Source organism: Miscanthus floridulus, chromosome 11 (assembly GCF_019320115.1).
Source record: "Miscanthus floridulus cultivar M001 chromosome 11, ASM1932011v1, whole genome shotgun sequence".
Taxonomy (NCBI): Eukaryota; Viridiplantae; Streptophyta; class Magnoliopsida; order Poales; family Poaceae; genus Miscanthus; species Miscanthus floridulus.
The window spans coordinates 62,342,874-62,366,510 of NC_089590.1; the positions used below are offsets into that span (position 1 = coordinate 62,342,874).

The 23,637-nt window shown below is 43.6% G+C and overlaps 1 protein-coding gene across 1 annotated transcript; it reads right to left on the reverse strand.

Annotated features, from left to right (window-relative positions):
• Positions 1 to 59: 59 nt before the first annotated feature.
• Positions 60 to 7,514, reverse strand: LOC136493237 (adenosine kinase 2-like). Its single transcript, XM_066489301.1, has 13 exons — positions 7,256 to 7,514; positions 6,286 to 6,339; positions 5,907 to 5,953; positions 5,791 to 5,822; positions 5,588 to 5,689; positions 5,425 to 5,492; positions 5,274 to 5,350; positions 1,600 to 1,697; positions 1,457 to 1,527; positions 1,138 to 1,204; positions 940 to 1,062; positions 670 to 730; positions 60 to 448 (listed from the first exon to the last, which is right to left on the reverse strand). Exons 1-13 carry the CDS (start codon positions 7,345 to 7,347, stop codon positions 306 to 308), a joined length of 1,035 nt encoding a protein of 344 aa, XP_066345398.1. The 5' UTR covers positions 7,348 to 7,514; the 3' UTR covers positions 60 to 305.
• Between the last annotated feature and the right edge of the window lie 16,123 nt (positions 7,515 to 23,637).

Consider the following 23,637-nt stretch of genomic DNA (forward strand, 5'->3'; position numbering starts at 1 on the left):
CTGCCATTTTTGGCCCATATTTATTCGAGTATTTTCAGGGCTGAACTTACCACCAGCAGTTTTCCTTGCAAGAGTTATTTTTTTTTACAACATTCCTTGCAAGAGTTGACTGACGCACGTACATGTAAAGTGACATGACACGCTTTACACGCATGAACATTTGACCTGTACGGTGAGACTAGAATGTGCCGCAGACAGATCAAGACGAATCTGCTGAGTGCTGACATGATGAATTATACAGATCAGATGCCATACGACTGTGGCCTATGGACTATGGTTATTCCTCTCTCAGTTCTGAAATGGCTCTAGTTGAAGTCAGGCTTCTCAGGGTAAGTGCAGCCAGAACGTTGGATGATAACATTGGCGGCGTAACAGGCAGCTCTGACACACTCATCGATGCTCTTCTCTTGAACCAACTGAGATAGGAAGCCTCCAACGAAGGCATCACCTGCCAGATAATGCTCAAGTTTGAGGAACAAATACTTATGCGGAACATAAACATGAAAAACATGTGCATCATATTCTTCTATTGGTATACCAAGTAGATTTTTTGTTTGAGGGGCACATATTTAATGAGTTTATTATGGTAGACTAGAGGATGACACAAGGTAAAGAAAGGTCCAATGTACAATGTGATATTACTACTGGAAACTATCGAGTTTCAAGTACCTGCACCATTGGTGTCAACAAGCTTCTCCTTGGGCAAGAGGATCACAGGGAAAGTCTTCACCTGAAAGCATAGTATTTAAGATTAATAGGAACCAGGATAAACATTTGTCTCAAGTAGCCAAGGTCCAATAAACAAAAAATGATGTGAATGTTAACTTTATAAAGACTCATAGTTGCCGCAAATAATCCACATCGATATTTTTTTTAACAGAATGCAAATGTCACAACAGTCAGTGTGAAAATGCAGGACACTGTAAGCAGGAGATTTACCTTTCCATCATCAGCGATAACTACTGGATCACGACCTTGAGTGATCACAGTAATCCTCTTGTGTGTTCCTGAAGCCTTCGGTAATTGTGAGATCTTCAAAGCAATCTCCTCAACATTCTCAGTCTGTTATTTTCATCGGGAACCTTTTAGAAACTTTATTAACCTATTGAAAATAACGAGGGACATAAGAGTAGTTACCTCCCAACCACGAACTTTCGCAAAGGTCCTCGCCTCAGTTTCATTTCCAAAGATGTAGTCCACGTACCTATGTTTGGCAACATAATAAGGTTTTACATAGTACAGAAAAATTGGAAAACCCAACATGGACCACGGTTGAAACAAGCTTTGCACCACAAACTGAACATGTTCAAATAAAGGTCAGAAAATAAAGCATCATTACACATCAAAGTCACCACTACAGTCTGCTCGGTTGTAAACGAACTTCTTTATCCTATTAATACAATGATATCTACGTAATCGAGAAAAGAAAAGCTACACATCCAGATCCAGTACTTACGGAAGAGCTTTCTCCTGGGCATCACGGTAAAATTCGCAGATAAAGGGAGCAGAAAGGTTCATCATAAACACCTACAAATATTGCAACCAATGAAAATCAGACAACACTAGCAAGATGGTCTTCTTTTACTAGCATCATTTTACCTTGTTAGTTGCAGCAGCATGCTCAGCAACAAGTTGAATAGAATCCGGGGACACCGTAAGGAAAAATCCAGCAATGTAAATATATTTTGCCTTCTCAACTATAATTAATGCATATCACAATCAGTAAGCACAATCCATGATACAAAAGTATCGAGTGCAAACAAGTAGCAGTGATGCTATGCAAGAAACCACAAGCAATGACTTGGATAGTTGGGTATAGGCTATGTGGTCGACTAGCAAACGAACTTATGTTATGACAAGGTGCAATTTTGCTATTGCATCTGCACTGCTCGAGAGAACTATGATGTGCATTACAGGGAAAAATCAAAAGAAAAATGGTGCACAAAATTGTAAAAAAATGTTTGGATGCTCTATTTACTACTACGTAATATGCTAGATTTTCTGGTGGGAACCAAAATATTGTCTCAATTGTTTGCACCACCTGCCCACTTATACTACAATAGTACTCCCTCTGTCCAGAAAAGAATGTAACCACGGGTTGCGTGCCAGCAAAAGTGGTTCACGTTTGACCAAATTTCTAGTGAATACTATTCACATTTACAGCTCCAAAATAATTTATTATGAAAATACATTTCGTAATTAATCTAATGATATTTATTTGATATCATAAATATTGATACTTTCTTATCTATAATTGATTGAACTTAGGATACTAAACTATGACACTGTGCTAGAATTACATTCTTTTCTGGACGGAGGGAGTACATAATAACCCCCAGAGAAATAAGAAGAGTTGGAGACATTTGTGCTAAACTGACTATCCAAAGATGTTTGTCACCTTATAAAAAACGATGTTTGTCATTCTCAGAGCACAATGGGCAACCACTCAACCAGAGCAATTCCAAGCAGAACATTACGAGTACCAGTGTGTCCAAAGTCTAAACAGCAAGATGAACAGTATTGTATCAAGAGAAATACAACAACAACAACAAAGTCTTTAAGTCCCAAACAAGTTGGGGTAGGCTAGAGTTGAAACCCAGCAGAAGCAATCAAGGTTCAGGCACGTTAATAGCTGTCTTCCAAGCACTCCTATCTAAGGCTAAGTCTTTGGGTATATTCCATCCTTTCAAGACTCCTTTTATTGCCTCTATCCAAGTCAACTTCGGTCTTCATCTGCCTCTCTTCACGTTACTATCCTGGCTTAGGATTCCACTACGCACCGGTGCCTCTGGAGATCTCCGTTGGACATGTCCAAACCATCTCAACCGATGTTGGACAAGCTTTTCTTCAATTGGTGCTACCCTTAATCTATCACGTATATCATCGTTCCGAACTCGATCCCTTCTTGTATGACCGCAAATCCAACGCAACATACGCATTTCCGCGACACTTATCTGTTGAACATGTCGTCTTTTCGTAGGCCAACATTCTGCACCATACAACATAGCAGGTCTAATCGTCGTCCTATAAAACTTGCCTTTTAGCTTCTGTGGTACTCTTTTGTCACATAGGACACCAGATGCTTGCCGCCACTTTATCCACCCTGCTTTGATTCTACGGCTAACATCTTCATCAATATCCCCGTCTCTCTGTAGCATTGATCCTAAATATCGAAAGTTATCCTTCCAAGGCACTACTTGACCTTCCAAACTAATATTTTCCTCCTTCCGAGTAGTAGTCCCGAAGTCACATCTCATATACTCAGTTTTAGTTCTACTGAGTATAAAACCTTTGTACTCCAAAGTCTCCCACCATAACTCCAGTTTCTGATTCACTCATGTCCGGCTTTCACCAACTAGCACTACATCGTCCGCGAAAAGCATACACCACGGGATGTCCCCTTGTATGTCCCTTGTGACCTCATCCATCACTAAAGCAAACAAATAAGGGCTCAAAGCTGACCCTTGATGTAGTCTTATCCTAATCGGGAAGTCATCCGTGTCCCCATCAATTGTTTGAACTCTAGTCACAACATTGTTGTACATGTCCTTAATGAGCCCGACGTACTTCGTTGGGACTTTATATTTGTCCAAAGCCCATCACATAACATTCATTGGTATTTTATCATAAGCCTATTCCAAGTCAATAAAAACCATGTGTAGGTCCTTCTTCTTCTCTCTATACCGCTCCATAACTTGTCTTATTAAGAAAATAGCTTGCATGGTTGACCTTCCGGGCATAAAACCAAATTGGTTCATAGAGACCCACGTTATTGCTCTCAAGTGATGCTCGATAACTCTCTCACATAGCTTCATAGTATGGCTCATCAACTTAATTCCCCGGTAATTAGTACAACTTTGAATATCTCCTTTATTTTTGTAGATCGGTACCAATATACTTCTCCTCCACTCATCAAGCATCTTATTCGATCGAAAAATATGGTTAAACAGCTTGGTTAGCCATACTATAGCTATGTCCCCGAGGCATCTCCACACCTCGATTGGGATACCATTCGGTCCCATCATCTTACCTCCTTTCATCCTTTTCAATGCCCCTCTGACCTCAGATTCTTGGATTCTCCACACAAAGCGCCTATTGGTGTCATCAAAAGAGTCATCCAACTGAAAGGTTGTGTCCGTATTCTCACCATTGAACAATTTATCAAAATACTCTTGCCATCAATGTCGGATCTCATCCTCCTTCACCAAGAGATGCTCCCTTTCATCCTTAATGCACTTAACTTGGTTGAAGTCCCTTGTCTTTCTCTCACGAACCCTAGTCATCCTATAAATGTCCTTCTCTCCTTCCTTCGTACTCAAACGTTGGTAAAGATCCTCGTACGCTCTACCCTTTGCCACACTTACAGCTCGCTTTGCAGTGTTCTTTGCCACCTTGTACTTCTCTATGTTGTCCACACTCCTGTCATGGTACAAGCGTCTATAGCATTCTTTCTTCTCCTTAATAGCCCTTTGGACTTCCTCGTTCCACCACCAAGTATCTTTAGCCACGCCTCCACTTCCTTTGGTTACTCCACACACCTCTGAGGCCAACTTCCGAATGTTGGTTGCCATCTTCTTCCACATGTTGTTTATGTCCTCTTCTTCCTTTCAAGAGCTCTCTTTGATAACCCTTTCTCTGAATACCTCTGACGTCTCCCCTTTCAGTTTCCACCACTTTGTTCTTTCAATCTTAGCTTGTTTATCCCTACGGGCACGCACCTGAAAACGAAAGTCTGTCACCAAAAGCTTATGTTGAGAAACAACACACTCCCCTGGTATCACCTTGCAACCCAAGCATGCTCGTTTGTCCTTTCTTCTTGTGAGGACAAAGTCAATCTGGCTAGAGTGTTGTCCGCTACTGAAGGTCACTAGATGAGATTCTCTTTTTCTAAAGAAAGTGTTGGCTATCATCAGGTCAAAAGCTACCGCGAAGTCCAGAACTTCCTCCCCCTCCTGATTTCTACTACCATACCCAAAACCTCCATGAACTGCCTCGAAACCTACGCTTGTAGTACCTACATGCCCATTAATATATCCTCCTATAAAAAGCTTCTCACTACTAGGTACAGCTCTAATCAGGCCATCTAAGTCTTCCCAGAACTGTCTCTTAGCACTCTCGTTAAGGCCTACTTGGGGGGCATACGCACTAATTACGTTCAAGACCATATCACCAATGACAAGCTTAACTAAGATAATCCTATCTTCTTGCCTTCTCACTCAAGAGAAATAATGGTGGAAATTCTTAAAGGTGCTCTAGTGGTCTATTTGCATTACCAAGTGCCCAATTCTCTGGTTTCTTCAGATGTTCAGACTTGTAGCAGTTTGCCGCAGACAAGTTTGCAATAAGTGACCTGGTTACAGATTTAAGGGACTGATTAAAATTAAGACATGCTTGTTGAAGTGAAGACATTGTAGCAAGCAATACCTTTCTCCGCCAACAACACAGACAGCACATGTGCCTGTTGGAGCATTCTCATCCTCATAATAATGGGCCTGGTTGAATAGATGGCAGGGTTATAGTAGTTAGTTGTGCAATGAGGTGACATATCATGAAGAGGAAAAAAACAAAGAAGGAACTTGCAACTTACATTAATACCAGCAGCTTGTGCATTTTTTTTCATCTCCTCACCAAACTTATCCTTCCCAATGCAACCTATGTAACTTGTTGCACCAGGAATTTGAAGCATCCACTGAAAAGTAATCAGGATTGTTGTGATTTGTTTTCTTACGAGTATATGTAACCAATTAGGACTGTTCATAATATTTGTTAAGATTTTTCTTCAGAGCTTACTTGGGCAACCCTGATAGAGTTTTGAGTGGCTCCTGAAAGAAAAGAACAGTTAATAAATAGAAGAAGAGAGAAAATGAATCATGAAGAAGTACTTCATGCATGTGCACTAACATTACCTCCAGCAATGTATTCAACATTGCTCCTGCTAGCCAATTCATCATACCTGGCAGAACATAGAAACACAGGTCACCATTTGCATATTTGAGCGAAATTTCAGCTTACAGTCATATAAGGAAATTTTTGTTATGACATCAGGAATGGGCAGTTTCAGATACTCTACTGATTAGTAATTACTAACCTCAAGCCATGTATACCTGAACATAAAAAATTGGGACCTAAAAAATTAGAAGTCCTACTATGTTTCTCCCCCGTCTCATGGGTGCTTAATGTAACAATATCAAGAATTTATTTTTCCATTCTCCATTCAGGACAAACCAGCATCAAGTAACCAACATTTCAAACTGCAAGGGAAGCTAAAGGGGCAACGAGACTTACATTGGCAAATGCTTGTCCTCAGCAAGAATGGCATTGCCCGGCTTCACATCATACCTAGAGCACAGGTGCAGCGAGAAACGTGTTGATTAGCTCGAAATAACTTCAGGTGCAGCCTAACTACTCAGAACAATGGCTATATGCATTCTATGCAGAGGTCGGATTGTTTTCCTTTATCTAAAAAAAAAATACTCAGAACAAGGCAACCGAGAAAGCACTGTCCCAATCCAACACACATCGTTCTTGTTTCCCTCAGACAAAAGTTTAGCCCTCTCACATCAAATGTTTGGACATATGCATGAAATATTAAATGCAGACTAATTACGAAACTAAATGCATAGATTGAGACTAATTTACGAGACGAATTTTTAAGCCTAATTAGTCCATGATTTGACAATGCGGTGCTACATTAACATATGCTAATGACGGATTAATTAGGCTTAATAAATTCGTCTCGCAGATTACTGAGGACTTCTGTAATTTATTTTTTTTATTACTATTATGTCACCCTAAACTTTAGCCCCTATTTAAACAGGGCATGTTTTTTCGCGGACCCCAGCTTAGACAGGTAGTGGAGAAAGAACAAAGGAATACGATGTGCAAGCAAACAAAGTGAGCACAACCGGACACTGATGACAATGGTACTGATACTGATAGTAGTACTAGCACAGTTGTACTTCTAATAAATTGGTAGCTTCGCTAAGGCGCTCCCGGTCTCGGGTATTGCTGGTTGCTTCAGTTGCATGCTACGGACTGGTTATTCAGATTCAGAGTTTCAGAGGTAAAAAAAAATTCTAGAACCCGCGCCCATAAGCCCATAACTGCCGTTGGGAACAACAGAGCGGTGAATTGTTGATGCTCGAGCCCGCATCACACCACTGGCAAAATTAGGAACTGAAACTCAGAAAAAAGTATACGCGCAGTTGAGAGATCGTGAGATGAGGAGAGAAGTGATCGGGGAGGAATCGAGTACTTGGCGAGGAAGCCCTCGTCGACGCCAGCGGAGATGTCGAGGAGGGGGTTCCCCATCCCCAGGAGGATCCCCTCGTAGCCGCTGCTGGCCATTTCCTCCTGTCGAGCTCAAGCCGAGCGCGGCGTCGGCGGACGGAGAGAGAGATCGTGTGGCGACTGGCGAGTTCGGTAATTGGGAAAGCACGGACGGACGGGCGAGGGCACGGGGCGGCGCCGGCCGGAGAACTCGCGGAGAAAATCGTCACGGCAGGGAAGGAAGAGAGAACCCGGGTTGCCTATGCCACAGGCCCACGTGCCGCCGGCCCAACACGTTGCGCCACGCACGCGCGAGCCGCCGATAGGGTGTCACCGCGTGTCACTGTTTCTAGCACCTGTCCCGCTCGGCCCACGCATCTTACGCGGGCTATGGCTACCGTCTGGAGCCCGGGAGTGTCGTCGTCCGCGCAACTCGGCACGCTCCCGGCAGAGCACGGCCGTGCGGCCCCAGTAGCGCGGTGGATTAGACATTTGGACCCGTACACGAGACCGGCCCATAATTTCCACTGGATTGTGTTTACTCGGTCATACTCCCCTCTAATCACGTCCACTGAATTAGCAACCAACTAACAATTCCACAAGTTTTCATTTTAATAAAAACATTTATTTTCACAACTTCCAGTTTTAAAAATTTACAAAATTATACCTACATTTTTATGCATAACATTTTATGGGACAAAACTTATCACCAAAACTTTTACTCCTAACTCTTTCACTATAGCTTTTGGTATAGACAACTCACCGTGAAACCTTTTTTATGTGGTATTTAGACTGTCTCCGACAACCGTTACCCAAAACACAAGACCAATTTTACGTTTGAATAGCGCTACAAGCAAAAGGTTCAATACCCATTTTTTGTTTTCTCCAACAATAAGACCCAAAAGAGAACTCTTTCTGTAAATGGGTCTTCAGGAGAGAGGATACTCAGATTTGGGTTATACCTCTCTTGACACCCAAAATGGGTCTTCCATATAGGTACTCTATTGGAGGCTATAGGTATTGCGTTGGAGACCCATTTTGGGTTTGGGTCTCCTAATGGGTATCCTGTTGGAGACAGCCTTAGGACCCAACTTTTGATCATAACTGTCAGCAGACAAACTTATCATAATAATTTCTCAATATAACTTTTCAAGCGTTATTTTAATATAATAAACTTTATGAATAACATGATTTATACACATAAGTTTTTATTGTTCAAATTTTCCAAAAAAAAATATACACAATTTATCTATCATAGTTTTTTTTTAAAAATATGCAGGCAAACTTCTCACTTAAAAAACTTGTTCATCATATATAGAAAAAATTAGGTAGATTAATATGAAAAAAATGAAAAGGCAAAAGAAAAAAGAAAGAAAAGAAACCCTATGACCGTGGGCGAGCAGTCGGCCGCTAAATTGGAATTTGCATGTTTACTCTACTTGTTGGGCCTGTACTTAGACCCTGTTTAGATTTCATTCTATCTTATTCTCTATAGATAATGATTTAGAATCTGAATTCTAGATTAAAAGAGGGGTGTTTGTATTTCATTCGTATTGTGATTATTACATTTGCACATGTAAAAATCTCCAAATACTAGATTTTAGGTAGTGTCGATGTTTCACCACCGATAGTCTGCCACGGGGGTATCCGGGGCAGTTTATTCGGGCTTCAGCGTATGCAGAACTCGACGGTGAACGCAAGAGAAAGTCGATTTATTCTGGTTCGGACCCTCGATCGTTGATTGAGTAATAGCCCTACGTCCAGTCGGCGTTAGCCCTTGCGTTGGATTGATTGTGTTGTAAAGTGTCCCCTTTCTCTAGGAACCCTGCCCTCCTTTATATAGTCAGGAGGCCAGAGTCATAGTCGGTTTACAATAAGAGTTCCTAGTAGGATTACAGAATAATACTACTACTAAGATTATATGGGAAGAATCCTAGTTAGACTAGATCTTCTCCCTTCCTTGCGGGGTATCCCGTGGGTCCCGCACCGATAAGCCCCCGAGCACTTCATGGTTGAGCTCTAAAAGTCTCGTCTTGTTCCTTCAGGTCTTGCCGAGTAGGAACAAGCGTCGTCCGAGTGCTTTCTTGAGCGAAACCGTGTAGCGCTTCTTGGGATCTTCGAGTGGTTTGTGCTTTTTTGAAGGAAAAAGTACACCCATCTGGGTGTAGCCCCCGAGCCTCTTGCTATTTGGAACAAGGAGCTGGAGGGTCTTGTCTTGAAATTGCTCTGATTCTTCATCGAAGGGCTCCCGAGCATATACCTGGGTTCTTTATCAAAAAGAACTCGGACATAGCTCGGTCCGGGTTCTTTTTATCGTGAGGCCTTGAAGTGGTCTGTCTTGAAGAAGTCTTCTTGATGACGTGCGCTTTTTCGAAGAAAAAAGTGCACTCACTGAGTGTAGCCCCCAAGCCTCTTGCTATTTGGAACAAAAAGTTGGAGGGTCTTGAATCTTATGTTGTTTGAAAACTGCTATCTTGAAGAAATCTTCTGAGTGATGTGCGCTTTTTTGAAGAAAAAGTGCACTCACTAAGTGTAGCCCCCGAGCCTCTTGCTATTTGGAACAAAGAGTTAGAGGGTCTTGAATCTGAGTTGTTCAAAGAACTGAAAACCTTTCCTGTTGCAGCCTCCGAGCATATTTCTGGGTTCTTTTAAAAAAGAACTCGGATACAGGATTTTGGCATATTCTCTGGTAGTCTGCTGTTGTCAGATGTAGTTGTATGGTGGTGGTTGAGTGTAAATGATGTTTGTTCATGAGTTGTACAGTTTTGGTATATTCTTCCGAATATGCTCGTTCTTGAGTACTGCTCCTTCACGCCTGAGTCCTCTTTCATTGAATTTTGTCTTTTCACTGTGTCCTTTGTTAAGTTTGTTCCGTTGGTGCTCCCGGTCCATGTGCACCGCTTCTTTGGTCTATAATTACCCTCCTGGTGTGCTGTTTTGAATCATCGAGCATTTTGTTGCGTGGTCTGAAATCTCTATAGTCATGAATATGATAGTTTGTGAAGTAGAGCAGCCCTCGGGCGTATTTTGTAGTTCTTGTGTATCTTGTCGTAGCTGGAGGGAGTCTTGTGATAGGGATTAAAGGTAGACTAATCTCGTAGCGGCATTGTACCAGGAGGTACGTGGCGGTAGTTGGAGGAAGTCTTGTGATGTGGGATGTGTTCCTTCATCCAGCAGTTCTGGGTTGATCTTCCTCATCTACCCTGCGACTGTCTGGTGCAAATCAACACCTGATCCCGCATCACATCGGGCTTGGGTAGATAGATGCCTGCAGGCCTCCCTTGGTCCATGTTGTCCTACCGTGCTGCTGATTTTCGCCTTGGATGTACTACGTTCGTCCTTTGAAGAAATCAGTGTATCCGAGTGTGATTTGTTCTGCCGAGTAGTAATTTGGAACACGTAGTCGTTCTAGAGCCTAGCTATGTCTGTGTTCCTTTTTGCTACCTTGCTTATCATAGTACCGAGTTCGTTGGGTCTTATAAGATGTGTAATCTTGTATTTTTTGAAGCCATTTGTAATGAAAAGAATTTTGTCTTCCAAGTTGTCATTCTTTTTTCTGCTGATGTCCTGGTTGTTTATGAAATTCCTGAGTTCTTTCTATAAGAACTGGGTTCTTGTGTTCCTTGTGAGGTAACCCTTCGTTGCTTCATGGTTGATGAGTTCTTTTTATAGCAATATGATAACTCTGCCATGGTGCTGGATGGATAAGCCTAAAATCTGCCCGTTGAACTGTACCTTTGTGTAGAAATGTGCCGTCCGTCATTTCAACTGTGTCAGTTGTGGTGAGAAATGGACCGTTGCGTTCACATGTCATGTTTAAACGGGCTTGGTGGGCCATGTTTCTATTGCTGTAAAATCTATTTAAAGGCCTTTCTTCTTCTTTTTCTTTGTTGCCCTGCTTTTGCCTTGAAACCCTAGTCTTCAAAACTCCGCCATCGCCATTATCGTCGTCATCTGAGCGCTGTCGTCTAAGCATCATTGTTTCTTATTGCTTTATTGCTTTTGCCAGTATATGGGTAGGAAGAAATCAACGAGCAAGTCTTAGGCAACCTTTGTAGATGAGGAGGCATCGCTTTTTGTGATTGAAAATCAAGAATTTATGGCCATGAGGGCTGCTCAGAAGATCTAGCCAGCTTTGACTACGACTGAGGATCAGTTGTGCGAGCTTGTCAGTGATGGTCTGATCCAGGGCAAGGAGTTTGCTGATTGGAGAACTCCAGGCCAGCATTGAGTCCCAACTCCAGGTCCTAATGAGATTGTTCTTTTTGTCTCCTTTATCCGTGCTGGACTCTGCCTTCCTACTTCTGTTTTTCTTCATTGATTTCTTAGTTATTTTGGGATTAGCTTGAACCATCTTGCTCCCAATGCTGTCCTTCATCTTTCTGTTTTTGTTCATCTTTGTGAAACTTTTCTTGGAATTCCTCCTTCTCTTTCTCTCTTTTGTTACTTCTTCCGTCTGAAGCCCCAACCCCGCCGCGATGACACCCCTGTTCTTGGTGGCTGTGGGATTTAGTTTCATCAAGGTCTTAAGAGTAAATTCTTTGATTATGACTTGGTTGATTCTGTGAGGGATTGGCGTGCCGACTGGTTTTATGCCGCCAATATGATTCCTCCTCTTGCTGTTCATTCTAGTTCTGGTCCCGTGGTTAATGACCGATGGGAAAAGAATCCCCTAACAATGGATGAGCTCTAGGCAATCAAGCCATTTCTTGAGAGGATATGTACTCTGAAACAGCAGGGCTTGACCGGCTTTGATATCATTTCTAGTTTTCTTCGCCGCCGTGTTTAGCCTCTAAAGGAGCGAGAGAATTATGGTTTTGAGTACTCTGGGGCAGAGGATCCTTCTCGTATGGTCCCTGCCCTTGAGTTGACCGATGAGGAGGTGCTCAAGCGCCTTCAGAAGATGTTGAAAGGAGTAAGCGTCGTTCCGCATGCTATCCTTGAGTATTGTGCTAACAACCCGCCTCCTGCTATGAGTTATTTTTTCTTATGCGGGTACTTTTTGTATTTCCTTTGTTGTCTCCACTTATTGCTTAATCTTTCTTGTCTGGTTGTTTTACTCTTTTATAGGAATTGGGGCATAACTTCGTTGATCCAATCCTCCTTGATGACTGCCCTGCCATTGTGGAGACTAGGGATAGTCTTGCTGGGGTATCTTTAACTAGTAAGTTTCAAACCATCATGATGTTTCCTGGTGTTTCTTCCATAGTTCTTGACGTGTATGAAGAGTATGTTCCTTGTCTAGTTCCTCGAGCTCCTCATAGTGTCGAAAAAAGGGGGCGAGTGGATTGTTCTTCTTCTGGCTTGTCTGCTGCCAAGAAGTCTCACCAGTCAAGTACTCGTCCAGGTACTCAAGTTGTAGGTAGCGTGCTCCTAGGTGAGCATATTAATATGTTTTGTCTTTTTGTTGTCTGTTTGTGCCTTTAACCGAGTACTTTTCTCCTTTTTCAGATGGCGCTGTGGTTGCCTTGTTCGAGAGTGAGGTAGATGAGGGTGATGATGCGGCCCTTGTCATGCGTCGGTGAGTTGTTTTATTGTTTTTCTGTTGTTGAACTCCTCTTTTTGTTCTACTTTGGACTTGTTCTCTTATAGTAAACGGTCGTCAAGCTTGAGTTCTTCTGGGGCTCCGGTACCGACCATGCCACTCCTGTCGCAGGGTGGTGGTGATATTTTTGCTGCTATAGTTCCCCCTCTAAGGTCTTCTATTGGTTTTATGAAGAAGAAGATAGCTGAGTGAGTGAATCTTAGCTATGTTTCTTTGCTTCTGTTTTCCTTTTTTCTAATTCATATTCTTATTGTTGAGTTTCCTTATCATCTTGTAGACCCTCGCCTTCCCTTAACCCTTGGTCAACCTCTTGTCAGTCCTCTGGTGCGCCCCTATGTGCTGAGTCTCAGGACTCGGAGTGTACGATCGGCGAGGTGGCTGAGAGGGAGGCAGGGTTCCCTAGTGATCACGCTGCTGCTAATTTGTTGGCTCCGGAGGTGACCGTGGCCATGGTGGTGGATCCATCTAAGGAGGTAGCCGAGGCTTCTCAAGATACGGCCCTGGCCTTGCCTTCTTTGCATTGGCCGACTTCTCCCTCTGCTCCTCTTGCTACTGGTGTTCATCGTTTGGATGATGATGTGGTGCAACAATTCGATGCCACTCATCGGTTGTCAGAGCTGACCGCTGCTTGGGGAACCTTTGCGACTTCTTTTGGGGAAAAACTCCAGGTAAGTTTTTCTGAAGTTCTTTCTTTAGATGTTCGTCTTTCTTTTGTTCTTATGTCTTGTTTTTCTCTCTCTTTTTGTCCAGTCTTTTTCTCGGGATCACACTGGCTTCTTTTTCTCATCTGAAATCAAGAAAAAGTTGTCTTCTGAGGTTAGTGCCCTAAAAACAGAGCTTGACCTCTATCGGGCCGAGATGGAGACCGAGCGTCAAACGCACCAAAAGGAGGAACAAGCTCTCCGTGCCCGAGTGGTTGAGCACCAAAGGGAGGAACAAGCTCTCTATGCCCGGGTGGTTGAGGCAGAAAAGCGGAGGGATGCTGTTGTCTAGGAGGCCTTGAATAATGTGGAGGCCATGAAGAATGAGTGCAATGGTATTGCGGGTTCCTTTTGTTTCCTTTTGTATTCAAATTTCCCTTTCTGTTGACTTGTTTTTTGGTGCCTGGTCTAGCTCTCCGAGTTGAAAAGCAGAAGCTCTCGGAGGGTATTGACGAAATGAAGATACTTGTTCACAATAGTCACAACAGGGCTGAGGAGGTAATTACTCATGCTGAAGAAGAACTTGCGCTTGCCAAGTTGATTAGGTGTGGAGCTGACAGAGATCTTGTGTAGGTCCAAAAAACTGTTGAAGTCTTGACTGGTAAGTTGGCGACAGCTACTGAGAACTAGAATGCTTTGTGGAAATCATTTCAGTCAGTAGCCGATCTTCTTCGGACTCCAACAGATGATGGTCAATCTTGGGCTTAGTTTATTCCCCAAGTTCCGACCCATTTCCAGGAGTTTGTGAAGAGGTGCGCCCGACTATGTACCAGAAATGTTCTTGCCTAGGTCCAGGTTCTTGCTCCGGAGGTGCCTTTGTCCAAGATTTTAGAGAAAGCCGAGAGTTAAGAGTACCTGGATGCCGTTGAAAAGGCGGAGCCTGAGGTCAAAGATTTAGCCAGGAGAATTGTGGATAATCTTAATATTGATATTTCTTCTCCTGATGATGATGCTTGATGTAATTGACCTTTTTACTCCAGCCCCTGTAATAGGACATTATACTTCTTTTTGAATGAAGATTCTTTATTTTTGTTGATGTCTTCTTTGCCTAGATGTCTTCGCCTTGTAAACAACTCGGTATATGTAGATTGTTGTCTTGACAAACTTTCTTGATTTGTCGAGTGCTTGTCTGGCTGCCGTGTAAACAACTCAGGGTAAGTAGATCTTTGTCCTTACAACCTTTTTGTTCTTGTTAGTACTGAAAAGACTTAGGACCAGCGATCTCAAGTATCTTCAGCTTCTTCTTTTTAGCTTTTTTGCTTAACTTGAGATGTGGCTAGCATCTGGCTCTTTCCCTGGTTGTAAAAACATCTTAGGATCGGTTCGGGTGTTGGCTTATCAGCTACCCTCATCGGCAGGCTCAAGCATCTTTTCAGCTCTTTTGCTCTCGGCCTGTATGCTCAGGCATAATTTCAGTCATTCTGCTTTTTGGTTCAGGTGTTAGCATATTAGCTACCCTCATCGGCGGGCTCAAGCATCTTTTCAGCTCTTTTGCTCTCGGCCGGTATGCTCAGGCATAATTTCAGCCATTTTGCTTTTTTGGTTCGGGTGTTAGCTTATTAGCTACCCTCATCGGCGGGCTCAAGCATCTTTTCAGCTCTTTTGCTCTCGACTGATATGCTCAGGCATAATTTCAGCCATTTTGCTTTTTGGTTCGGGTGTTAGCTTATTAGCTACCCTCATTGGCGGGCTCAAGCGTCTTTTCAGCTCTTTTGCTCTCGGCCGGTATGCTCAGGTATAATTTCAGCCATTTTACTTTTTGGTTCGGGTGTTAGCTTATTAGCTACCCTCATCGGCGGGCTCAAGCATCTTTTTAGCTCTTTTGCTCTCGGCCGGTATGCTCAGGCATAATTTCAGCCATTTTGCTTTTTGGTTTGGGTGTTAGCTTATTAGCTACCCTCATCGGCGGGCTCAAGCATCTTTTCAGCTCTTTTGCTCTCGGCCGGTATGCTCAGGCATAATTTCAGCCATTTTGCTTTTTGGTTTGGGTGTTAGCTTATTAGCTACCCTCATCGGCGGGCTCAAGCGTCTTTTCAACTCTTTTGCTCTCGGTTGGTATGCTCAGGCATAATTTCAGCCATTTTGCTTTTTAGTTTGGGTGTTAGCTTATTAGCTACCCTCATCGGCGGGCTCAAGCGTCTTTTCAGCTCTTTTGCTCTCGGCCGGTATGCTCAGGCATAATTTCAGCCATTTTGCTTTTTGGTTCGGGTGTTAGCTTATTAGCTACCCTTATCGGCGGGCTCAAGCATCTTTTCAGCTCTTTTGCTCTTGGCCGGTATGCTCAGGCATAATTTCAGCCATTTTGCTTTTTGGTTCGGGTGTTAGCTTATTAGCTACCCTTATCGGCGGGCTCAAGCATCTTTTCAGCTCTTTTGCTCTTGGCCGGTATGCTCAGGCATAATTTCAGCCATTTTGCTTTTTGGTTCGGGTGTTAGCTTATTAGCTACCCTCATCGGTGGGCTCAAGCATCTTTTCAGCTCTTTTGCTCTCGGTCGGTATGCTCAGGCATAATTTTAGCCATTTTGCTTTTTGGTTTGGGTGTTAGCTTATTAGTTACCCTCATCGGCGGGCTCAAGCATCTTTTTAGCTCTTTTGCTCTCGGCTGGTATGCTCAGGCATAATTTCAGCCATTTTGCTTTTTGGTTCGGGTGTTAGCTTATTAGCTACCCTCATCGGCGGGCTCAAGCGTCTTTTCAGCTCTTTTGCTCCTGGCCGGTAAGCTAAGTGAAAACAACTCGTGGAAAGCCATGATAAGACATATGTTGTCGAAAAACCATCTTTATTGATCATGAACGTTGATAAGCCATAATAATACATATATTGTTGAGGAACACCATCTTTATTGATCATGAACGTTGATCAGCCATAATAATGCATATGTTGTCGAGGAACACCATCTTTATTGATCATGAGCGTTGATCTCTTGTGGCTTGTATATATATATTCTTCCTTGAGTTGTTCTCATACGTAGAATCTTCTTAGCTGGCTGATGTGCCATGTATTATTGACTTCTTTTTCATCTTCAGTTATCAACTTGTACGTGCCTGGTCCGGTGACTTTTGTGACAATAAAAGGACCTTCCCATGGACTGAGTAGCTTATGGCGTCCATCAGTTTTTTGTATTCTTCTTAGTACTAGGTCTCCGATTTAGAGTGATCGAGGCTAGGTATTTTTGTTGTAGTGGCGTCTTAAACCTTGGAGGTATCTGGCTGATTGAAGGGTAGCGTTTACTCTAATTTCTTCTGTATTGTCGAGTTCTAATCTTCGGGTGTATTCTGCTTCTCCTTTGTCATATTGTTCTATCCTTGGTGATGTCCAGATCAAGTCAGCAGGTAGTACGGCTTCTGATCCATAAACTAGGAAGAAAGGTGAGTATCCGGTGGCTCTGCTTATTTGAGTTCGTAGCCCTCATACTACTTTGGGTAATTCTTCAATCCATTTGGATCCATAGTCCACTAGTTCTTCATACAATCTTGATTTTAATCCAGCTAGTATGAGTCCATTAGCCCTTTCTACCTATCCATTGGCTTCTAGATGTGCGACTGATGCGTAATCTATGCTGAAGCTGCAATCCTGTGCCCAACTTTGGAATTCTGTAGCTGTGAAGGGAGAACCCAAATCTATGATGATTCGATTGGGCATGCCGAAGCGGTGCATAATGTCTTGAATGAACTCGACTGCTTTGGCTGCGCTGTATTTTATGAGTGGTTTGTATTCAATCCACTTAGTGAACTTGTCAATTGCTACAAAGATGTACTCGAAACCGCACTTTGCTTTCTTGAGAGGTCCTACTTGATCTAGCCCCTGGCAGGAGAAAGGCCAAGCGGGTGGGATGCAGATGAGATTGTGAGCTGGTACATGAGCTTGTCTTGCGAATATTTAACAACATTTGCATTTTCTGATGAGTTCTTCTGCATCTTTCAAAGCGGTTGGCCAGTAGAATCCAGTGCGGAATGCTTTGCCGACTAGTGTTCTTGAAGCGGCATGATTTCCAGAGCAACCTGAGTGTATTTCGTCTAAGATCTCTTTGCCTTTTTCAAATGAGACATATTTTAGGAGTACTCCTGATGATGCGGCTCTTCTGTAGAGCTTGTCCCCCACTAGGACGTAGTTCTTGCTTCTGCGAACGACTCTAGTAGCCTCCTTTTTATCTGCTGGCAACTTATTCTCTTTTATATAATCAATAAAAACCTAGGTCCATGAGGTGGTGATTACTAAAATCTAGGTGCCTTTAGCTGGGAGTTCAGGGGTTATCTCATCGAGTTGTTTGATAGAGGGAGCTGATAACTCCTCTATGAATACACTGGGTGGGACCTTCGCCCTGTCCGATCCGAGCTTGGCGAGGACATCTGCTGTAATATTAGAATCGCGCAGGACATGTAGAATTTCTAATCCTTAAAAATGTTTTTCGAGTTTTCGTATTTCAGCACAGTAAGCGCCCATGTCTTCTTTGGTGCAGTCCTAATCTTTGTTGACTTGGTTGATGACTACTGCCGAATCGCCGTATACGAGTAATCATTTGATTCTGAGGGTAATTGCCACTCGGAGCCTGTGGATGAGGGCTTCGTATTCTGCTTCATTGTTTGTAGCTTGCCATAATATCTGAAGGACATACTTGAGTTGTTTTCCGTCTAGAGAAATGAAGAGAACACCTACACCGGCTCCGCCTAGCTTGAGTGATCCATCAAAGTACATCTTCTAATGTTCAAGGATGGTATTTGACATAGGTTGTTGAATTTCTGTCCACTCAGTAACAAAATCGGCGAGGGCTTGAGATTTAATTGCCTTCCGTGGGGTGAAATCGATATTGAGAGCACCAAGTTCAACTGCCCACTTAGATATGCGCCCTGTTGCATCTCTATTGTGTAGGATATCTCCGAGTGGGAAATCTGTCACCACAGTAATCTTGTGGCTTTCAAAGTAGTGGCGAAGCTTGCGTGAAGTGATAAGGAGGGCATAGAGTAGTTTTTGCACATGTGGGTACCGGATTTTTGATTCTGACGGTACTTCGCTGATGTAGTATATGGGGCGTTGTACTTTATATACGTGCCCTTCTTCTCTTTCTACGACTATCGCTGTGCTGATCATAGTAGAAGTTGCCGCACTGTATAGCATCATGTCTTCGTATTTCTTCGGAGGTGTGAGAACGGGCGAGGAGGTGAGGTATGCCTTAAGTCTTTTGAAAGCTTCGTTGGTTTCTTCTGTCCACTCGAACTTGTCTGTCTTCTTTAGTAGTTTAAAGAAAGGTAACCCTTTTTCGCCGAGTCTTGATATGAAATGATTGAGGGCCGCCATGCAGCCTGTTAGTTTCTGCACATCATTGACACTTTGAGGAGGGCCCATCTCTGTTATGGCTCGAATTTGCTTGGCGCTGGCTTCGATTCCACGATGATTGACCAAGAATCCGAGTAGTTGTCCTAAAGGAACTCCGAATACACACTTGTTTGGGTTCAATTTCCACCTCCACCTTTTTAGGTTTTCGAAGGTTTGCTTTAAGTCTTCAATTAGTGTGTCCAGGTTCTTTGTTTTCACTACTATGTCATCCACATATGTCTCTACATTTTCGCCAATCTATTCACCAAGGCATGTTTGGATAGCTCTTTGGTAAGTGGCACCAGCATTCTTGAGTCCAAATGACATGGTCTTATAGCAGTAGGCACCGAACGGAGTGATGAAAGATGTCTTGCTCTGGTCTTGTTCCTTTAATGCGATCTGGTGATATCCTAAATAGCAATCAAGAAAGGATAATAGGGCAGATCCTGCTGTTGAATCAACTATCTGATCAATGCGTGGTAGCCCGAACGGATCTTACGGGCAGTGTTTGTTGAGGTCTGTGTAGTCAACGCACATGCGTCACTCGTCCGTATTCTTTTTTTGTACTAGAACTGGGTTTGCTAGCCAATCCAGATGAAGGATTTCTCTGATGAATCTGGCTGCCATTAGCTTTGTGTTTTTTTTAATTGCTGTCTTCTTGTCGGGTGAGAATCGTTGTAGCCGTTGCTTCATAGGCTTGGAGCCTTCATTGATATTGATTCTGTGCTTAGCCAACTCTCTTGAGACACCTAGCATGTCGGCCGGCTTCCAAGCGAAGATATCTTTGTTGTCCCAAAGAAAGTTGGTGAGCGTGAGTTCCTATTTTGCCGAGAGGTGGGCGCTGATGGTTGCCGTTTTGGAGGGATCACCGGTGCCTAGATCGATTTGCTTGACGTCGGCTTCTTTTGGTGGTGCGAGGATGCTGGGCTTTTTAGCTGGTATCTCTAGCTCTTCTGGGCTCATTTCTGCGGCAATAGTGGCTATTTCTTTTCTACCATTGGCAGCCTGTGCTTTGGCTGTAATTTGGATTGCCTGAACGTCACAGTCAAAAGCGCGCTTTAAATCACTTCGAAGAGAAAGGACACCGTTAGGACCTGGCATCTTAAGCAATATGTACGGATAATGCGGTATCGCCATGAATTTTGCTAGTGCTGGGCACCCGAGGATTGCGTGATATGATGAATCGAAGTCTGCAACTTCAAACTTGATGAACTTTGTACGGTAGTTTGAGGGAGTTCCAAAAGTAACCGGTAGAGTGATTTGTCCAAGTGGCATGGCTGCCTTGCCAAGTACTATGCCATAAAAAGGTGTGCTCGTTGGTGTAATCATCCCGGCGAGTTGTAGTCCTATCTTCCTTAGGGTTTCTGAAAAAATGATGTTGAGTCCGGCTCCCCCATCGATTAGTACTTTTGTGACAGTCATACCGGTGATAGTTGGATCTAGAACCAGTGGGTAATGGCCTACGTTTCCTACGCTAGTCCATTGGTCTTCTCTTGAAAACTGGATTGGATACTGTGACCAATTGAGATATCTTGGAGTAGCCGGTTCTGCTGCCATGATGGTTCATAGAGCTAGCTTTTCTTGATGTTTTCTTCTAGAATCTAGGGCCCCGGTGAAGATCACTGCTACTGCCCCCCTGGATTTTTGGAATTCCTTGTCTTCGTGGTTGTCTTCATCTTTTTCTGATTGTCTTCTTTAGTGTTCCCCTTACTATCTTTTCTTGTGTATCGATCATTGAAGGTGTAGCAATTTCTGATGGCGTGATTTTCTTTAGGGTGCAAGATGTAATGCATTTTTCAATGTCGTCATACCTTCTGGGTTTGGAAAACTTCCTTGATTTGTCAGCCACCGCTACGGTGTTGTCTGATCCATGTTTTCTTTCCTAATGTCTGATGTTTTGATGATTTTGCTTGTTCGGGTTATCTTGGTTGTTTCTATCCGGGAACCTTTCTCGTGTCTTCTCCTCTGCAGTAATCATCTTTTCTACTGTACGTATGAATTCTTCATTATTTCTCGGGTTTTCTTTGCAGAAGTCCTGAAATTGCCACCTAGCTATGATTCCGTGAGAGAAAGCTTCGATTACTTCTCGTTCGGTGATGTCATGTACTTGAACACGTAGTTCGCCAAATCATCAATAATAATTTCTGAGACTTTCGCCCCCTTTCTGCTTGAGTCCTTTTAATTCTGCGTGGGTGATGGGGTGCGTAATGATACCCATGAAATTTTCACAGAAAACTCATTGCAAGTCCTCCCAATTTCTGATTGACCCTGGATTCAATTTGTCAAACCATTGGAGGGGCATGGTTTCTAGGGCCATAGGAAAGAATAAGGTCTTGATATCGTCGTCTCCTCCGGCCAGTTCAATCGATTGTGAGTAAATCCTGAGCCACTGCCTTGGTTCGGTCTTGCCGTCATATTTAGAGTGGTTGGACGGCTTGAACTTGTGAGGTAGTCGTATTGAAGCGAGTCTGTTTGCAAAACAGGGAAATCTATCGTACGTTTTGGCTTCTGTGTATTCTGATTCAGCACCCCCTTCTAGCCAACTGTTGTTTTGGTGAGAGTAGTTCTGTGGGGCTATCTAAATAGGTACTTTGCTTCTGATCTTTCTTGGTTGTTCGACTTGGTAGTTTTGACTATGGTCTCTTCTACTTTCTCTGTTGTGACTTCCACTTGGTCCAAGTCTCTCGAAAGCGGACTTCCTTTGATTTTGATCTTCCTGTTCATGAGATGTTGACCTGGCAGGTAGTCTTGAGCGGGTCCTTCCGTCGTGCGTCTTTAGGACTGTTGACCGGAGAAAGTCCTGGAGCTGTTCCTGTTTTTCACTGGGATGTGAGGTCGCTCTGAGTTCTTCTAGTGCTTCTCGGATCCTATCGTAGGGTGTATTCACCGCGCGTCTTTCTTCGACTTCTTGTTCTAATTTTCTTCTATTGTACTCGGCCAGATCTAACTCATATCTGATCCAAGCTTCCTTGTGCTGCCTAGCACGGTGTTGGCGTCCTTGTTTTAATTTATTTTTTCTTTCTCTGGCTTGCTTCTAATTCTCGGTCTCACTATCGTGCCCCTAGGTAAAGGGTGATATGTTGGACTCAGATTCATCCGATGACCTGACATCGGGCGCTTCTGGGGAGACCAATGGTGATCGAGGACGGCGAACCATGAATACTTCTCGTGCGTGAATTGTTCTGCTATCGGCGTTGGTTTCCACATAGTCGGAGTTGTTGATAACTTTAGTAGAGGCTTCAAGGTCACAGATCGAGTCTCCTTCTTGGTAGGGTAGAATTGTTGTTGTCGTAGTGCCGACTAGTCGGGTACCGCTATCCTCAGGAACAGAACCTGGCCAGTGGATGATGCAGTCTTGAGATGTTATAGTTAGTACGAGACCTTCCTGAGCTCCTTTCAGTGGCATTCTAAGCACCGGATCGAGGGATCCTTCGGGTCGTGCCTGATAAGATGTTGCCATGTTGTGGAGTCCAAACGGAAAAGGAACCGACTTCTTGAAAAGACTCTGAGTGTACTCCGAGTTATATTCTTGATAGGTCGAGGCCTCATTCTGGAGCCCCGCCGAAAAAGAACTCGGTTTCTTGAAAGAACTCGGGTAAGACTCCATCTCGGATGCGGAGCCTGAGTTTGAGTCGGATGCGCAAAGCCGCGAAATCTAGGTTGGATCGGACATCACGAGCTGCGCGAATCTTCCGAGGAGTTGATCTGTCGTAGTCGTCGAAATAGAAAGGTCTTCATGGTGATCTGAATCTTCGAGGAGACGGCTTTGGAGCTTGCCATTGTCACCTGCCTCGCAGATCCATGAACCGAAGATGAAGGTTGATCCCATCGAGAAGATCATGTTGTCGAGGTCCGTCGAGCTCTCGGATGCAAATTCGTCGAAAGCCCCTACCTGGCGCGCCAACTGTCGATGTTTCACCACTGATAGCCTGCCATGGGGGTACCCGGAGCAGTTTGTTCGGGCTTCAGCGTATGCAGAACTCGACGGTGAACGCAAGAGACAGTCGATTTATCCTGGTTCGGACCCTCAATCGTTGATCGAGTAATAGCCCTACGTCCAGTCGGCGTTAGCCCTTGCGTTGGATTGATTGTATTGTAAAGTGTCCCTTTTCTCTAGGAACCCTGCCCTCCTTTATATAGTCAGGAGGCCAGAGTCCTAGTCGGTTTACAATGAGAGTTTCTAGTAGGATTACAGAATAATACTACTACTAAGATTGCATGGGAAGAATCCTAGTTAGACTAGATCTTCTTCCTTCCTTGCGGGGTATCCCGTGGGTCCCGCACCGACAGGTAGATAGTTGGATTCTAGAATCCAAGAAGTTTGGACCTCATTCTTATTTTTTTACATCATTCTCATTTTTTTAGATCCAAAGTTTTGGTGCTTCTCGCGAGACCTATTAATGCCCGCCCAACCTGCTCAAACAAAACTGATCCAAACCGATCTGCCAGTGCATCATGTCGGGTTTGGATCATGATTTTTGACTCATGGCCTGATCAAACCCCAAAACACCATTCAAAGTAGGAGAACCTAAGAAATAACTCGGCCCGACCTAACCCACCAGTGCATCAGGCCAGGCTTGGGCCAAAGATTTTAACTCGACCATTTTTTTTCTGGCTCGATCTGACCCAACTCGATATGATGTTTGATTAGGCCTACTTCTCACCTTCTCGGCAGTAGCAGCCTGCCAGACTCACCATGTGCTGACTTGGTAGTGGAGCAAAGCGATATGCCTTCCGTAATGCCAGTCAAATGCGCTGTTGTCTGAAAGAAATGAGTAGCCTCAGGGAATGGCTCCGTTCGTTGATCTG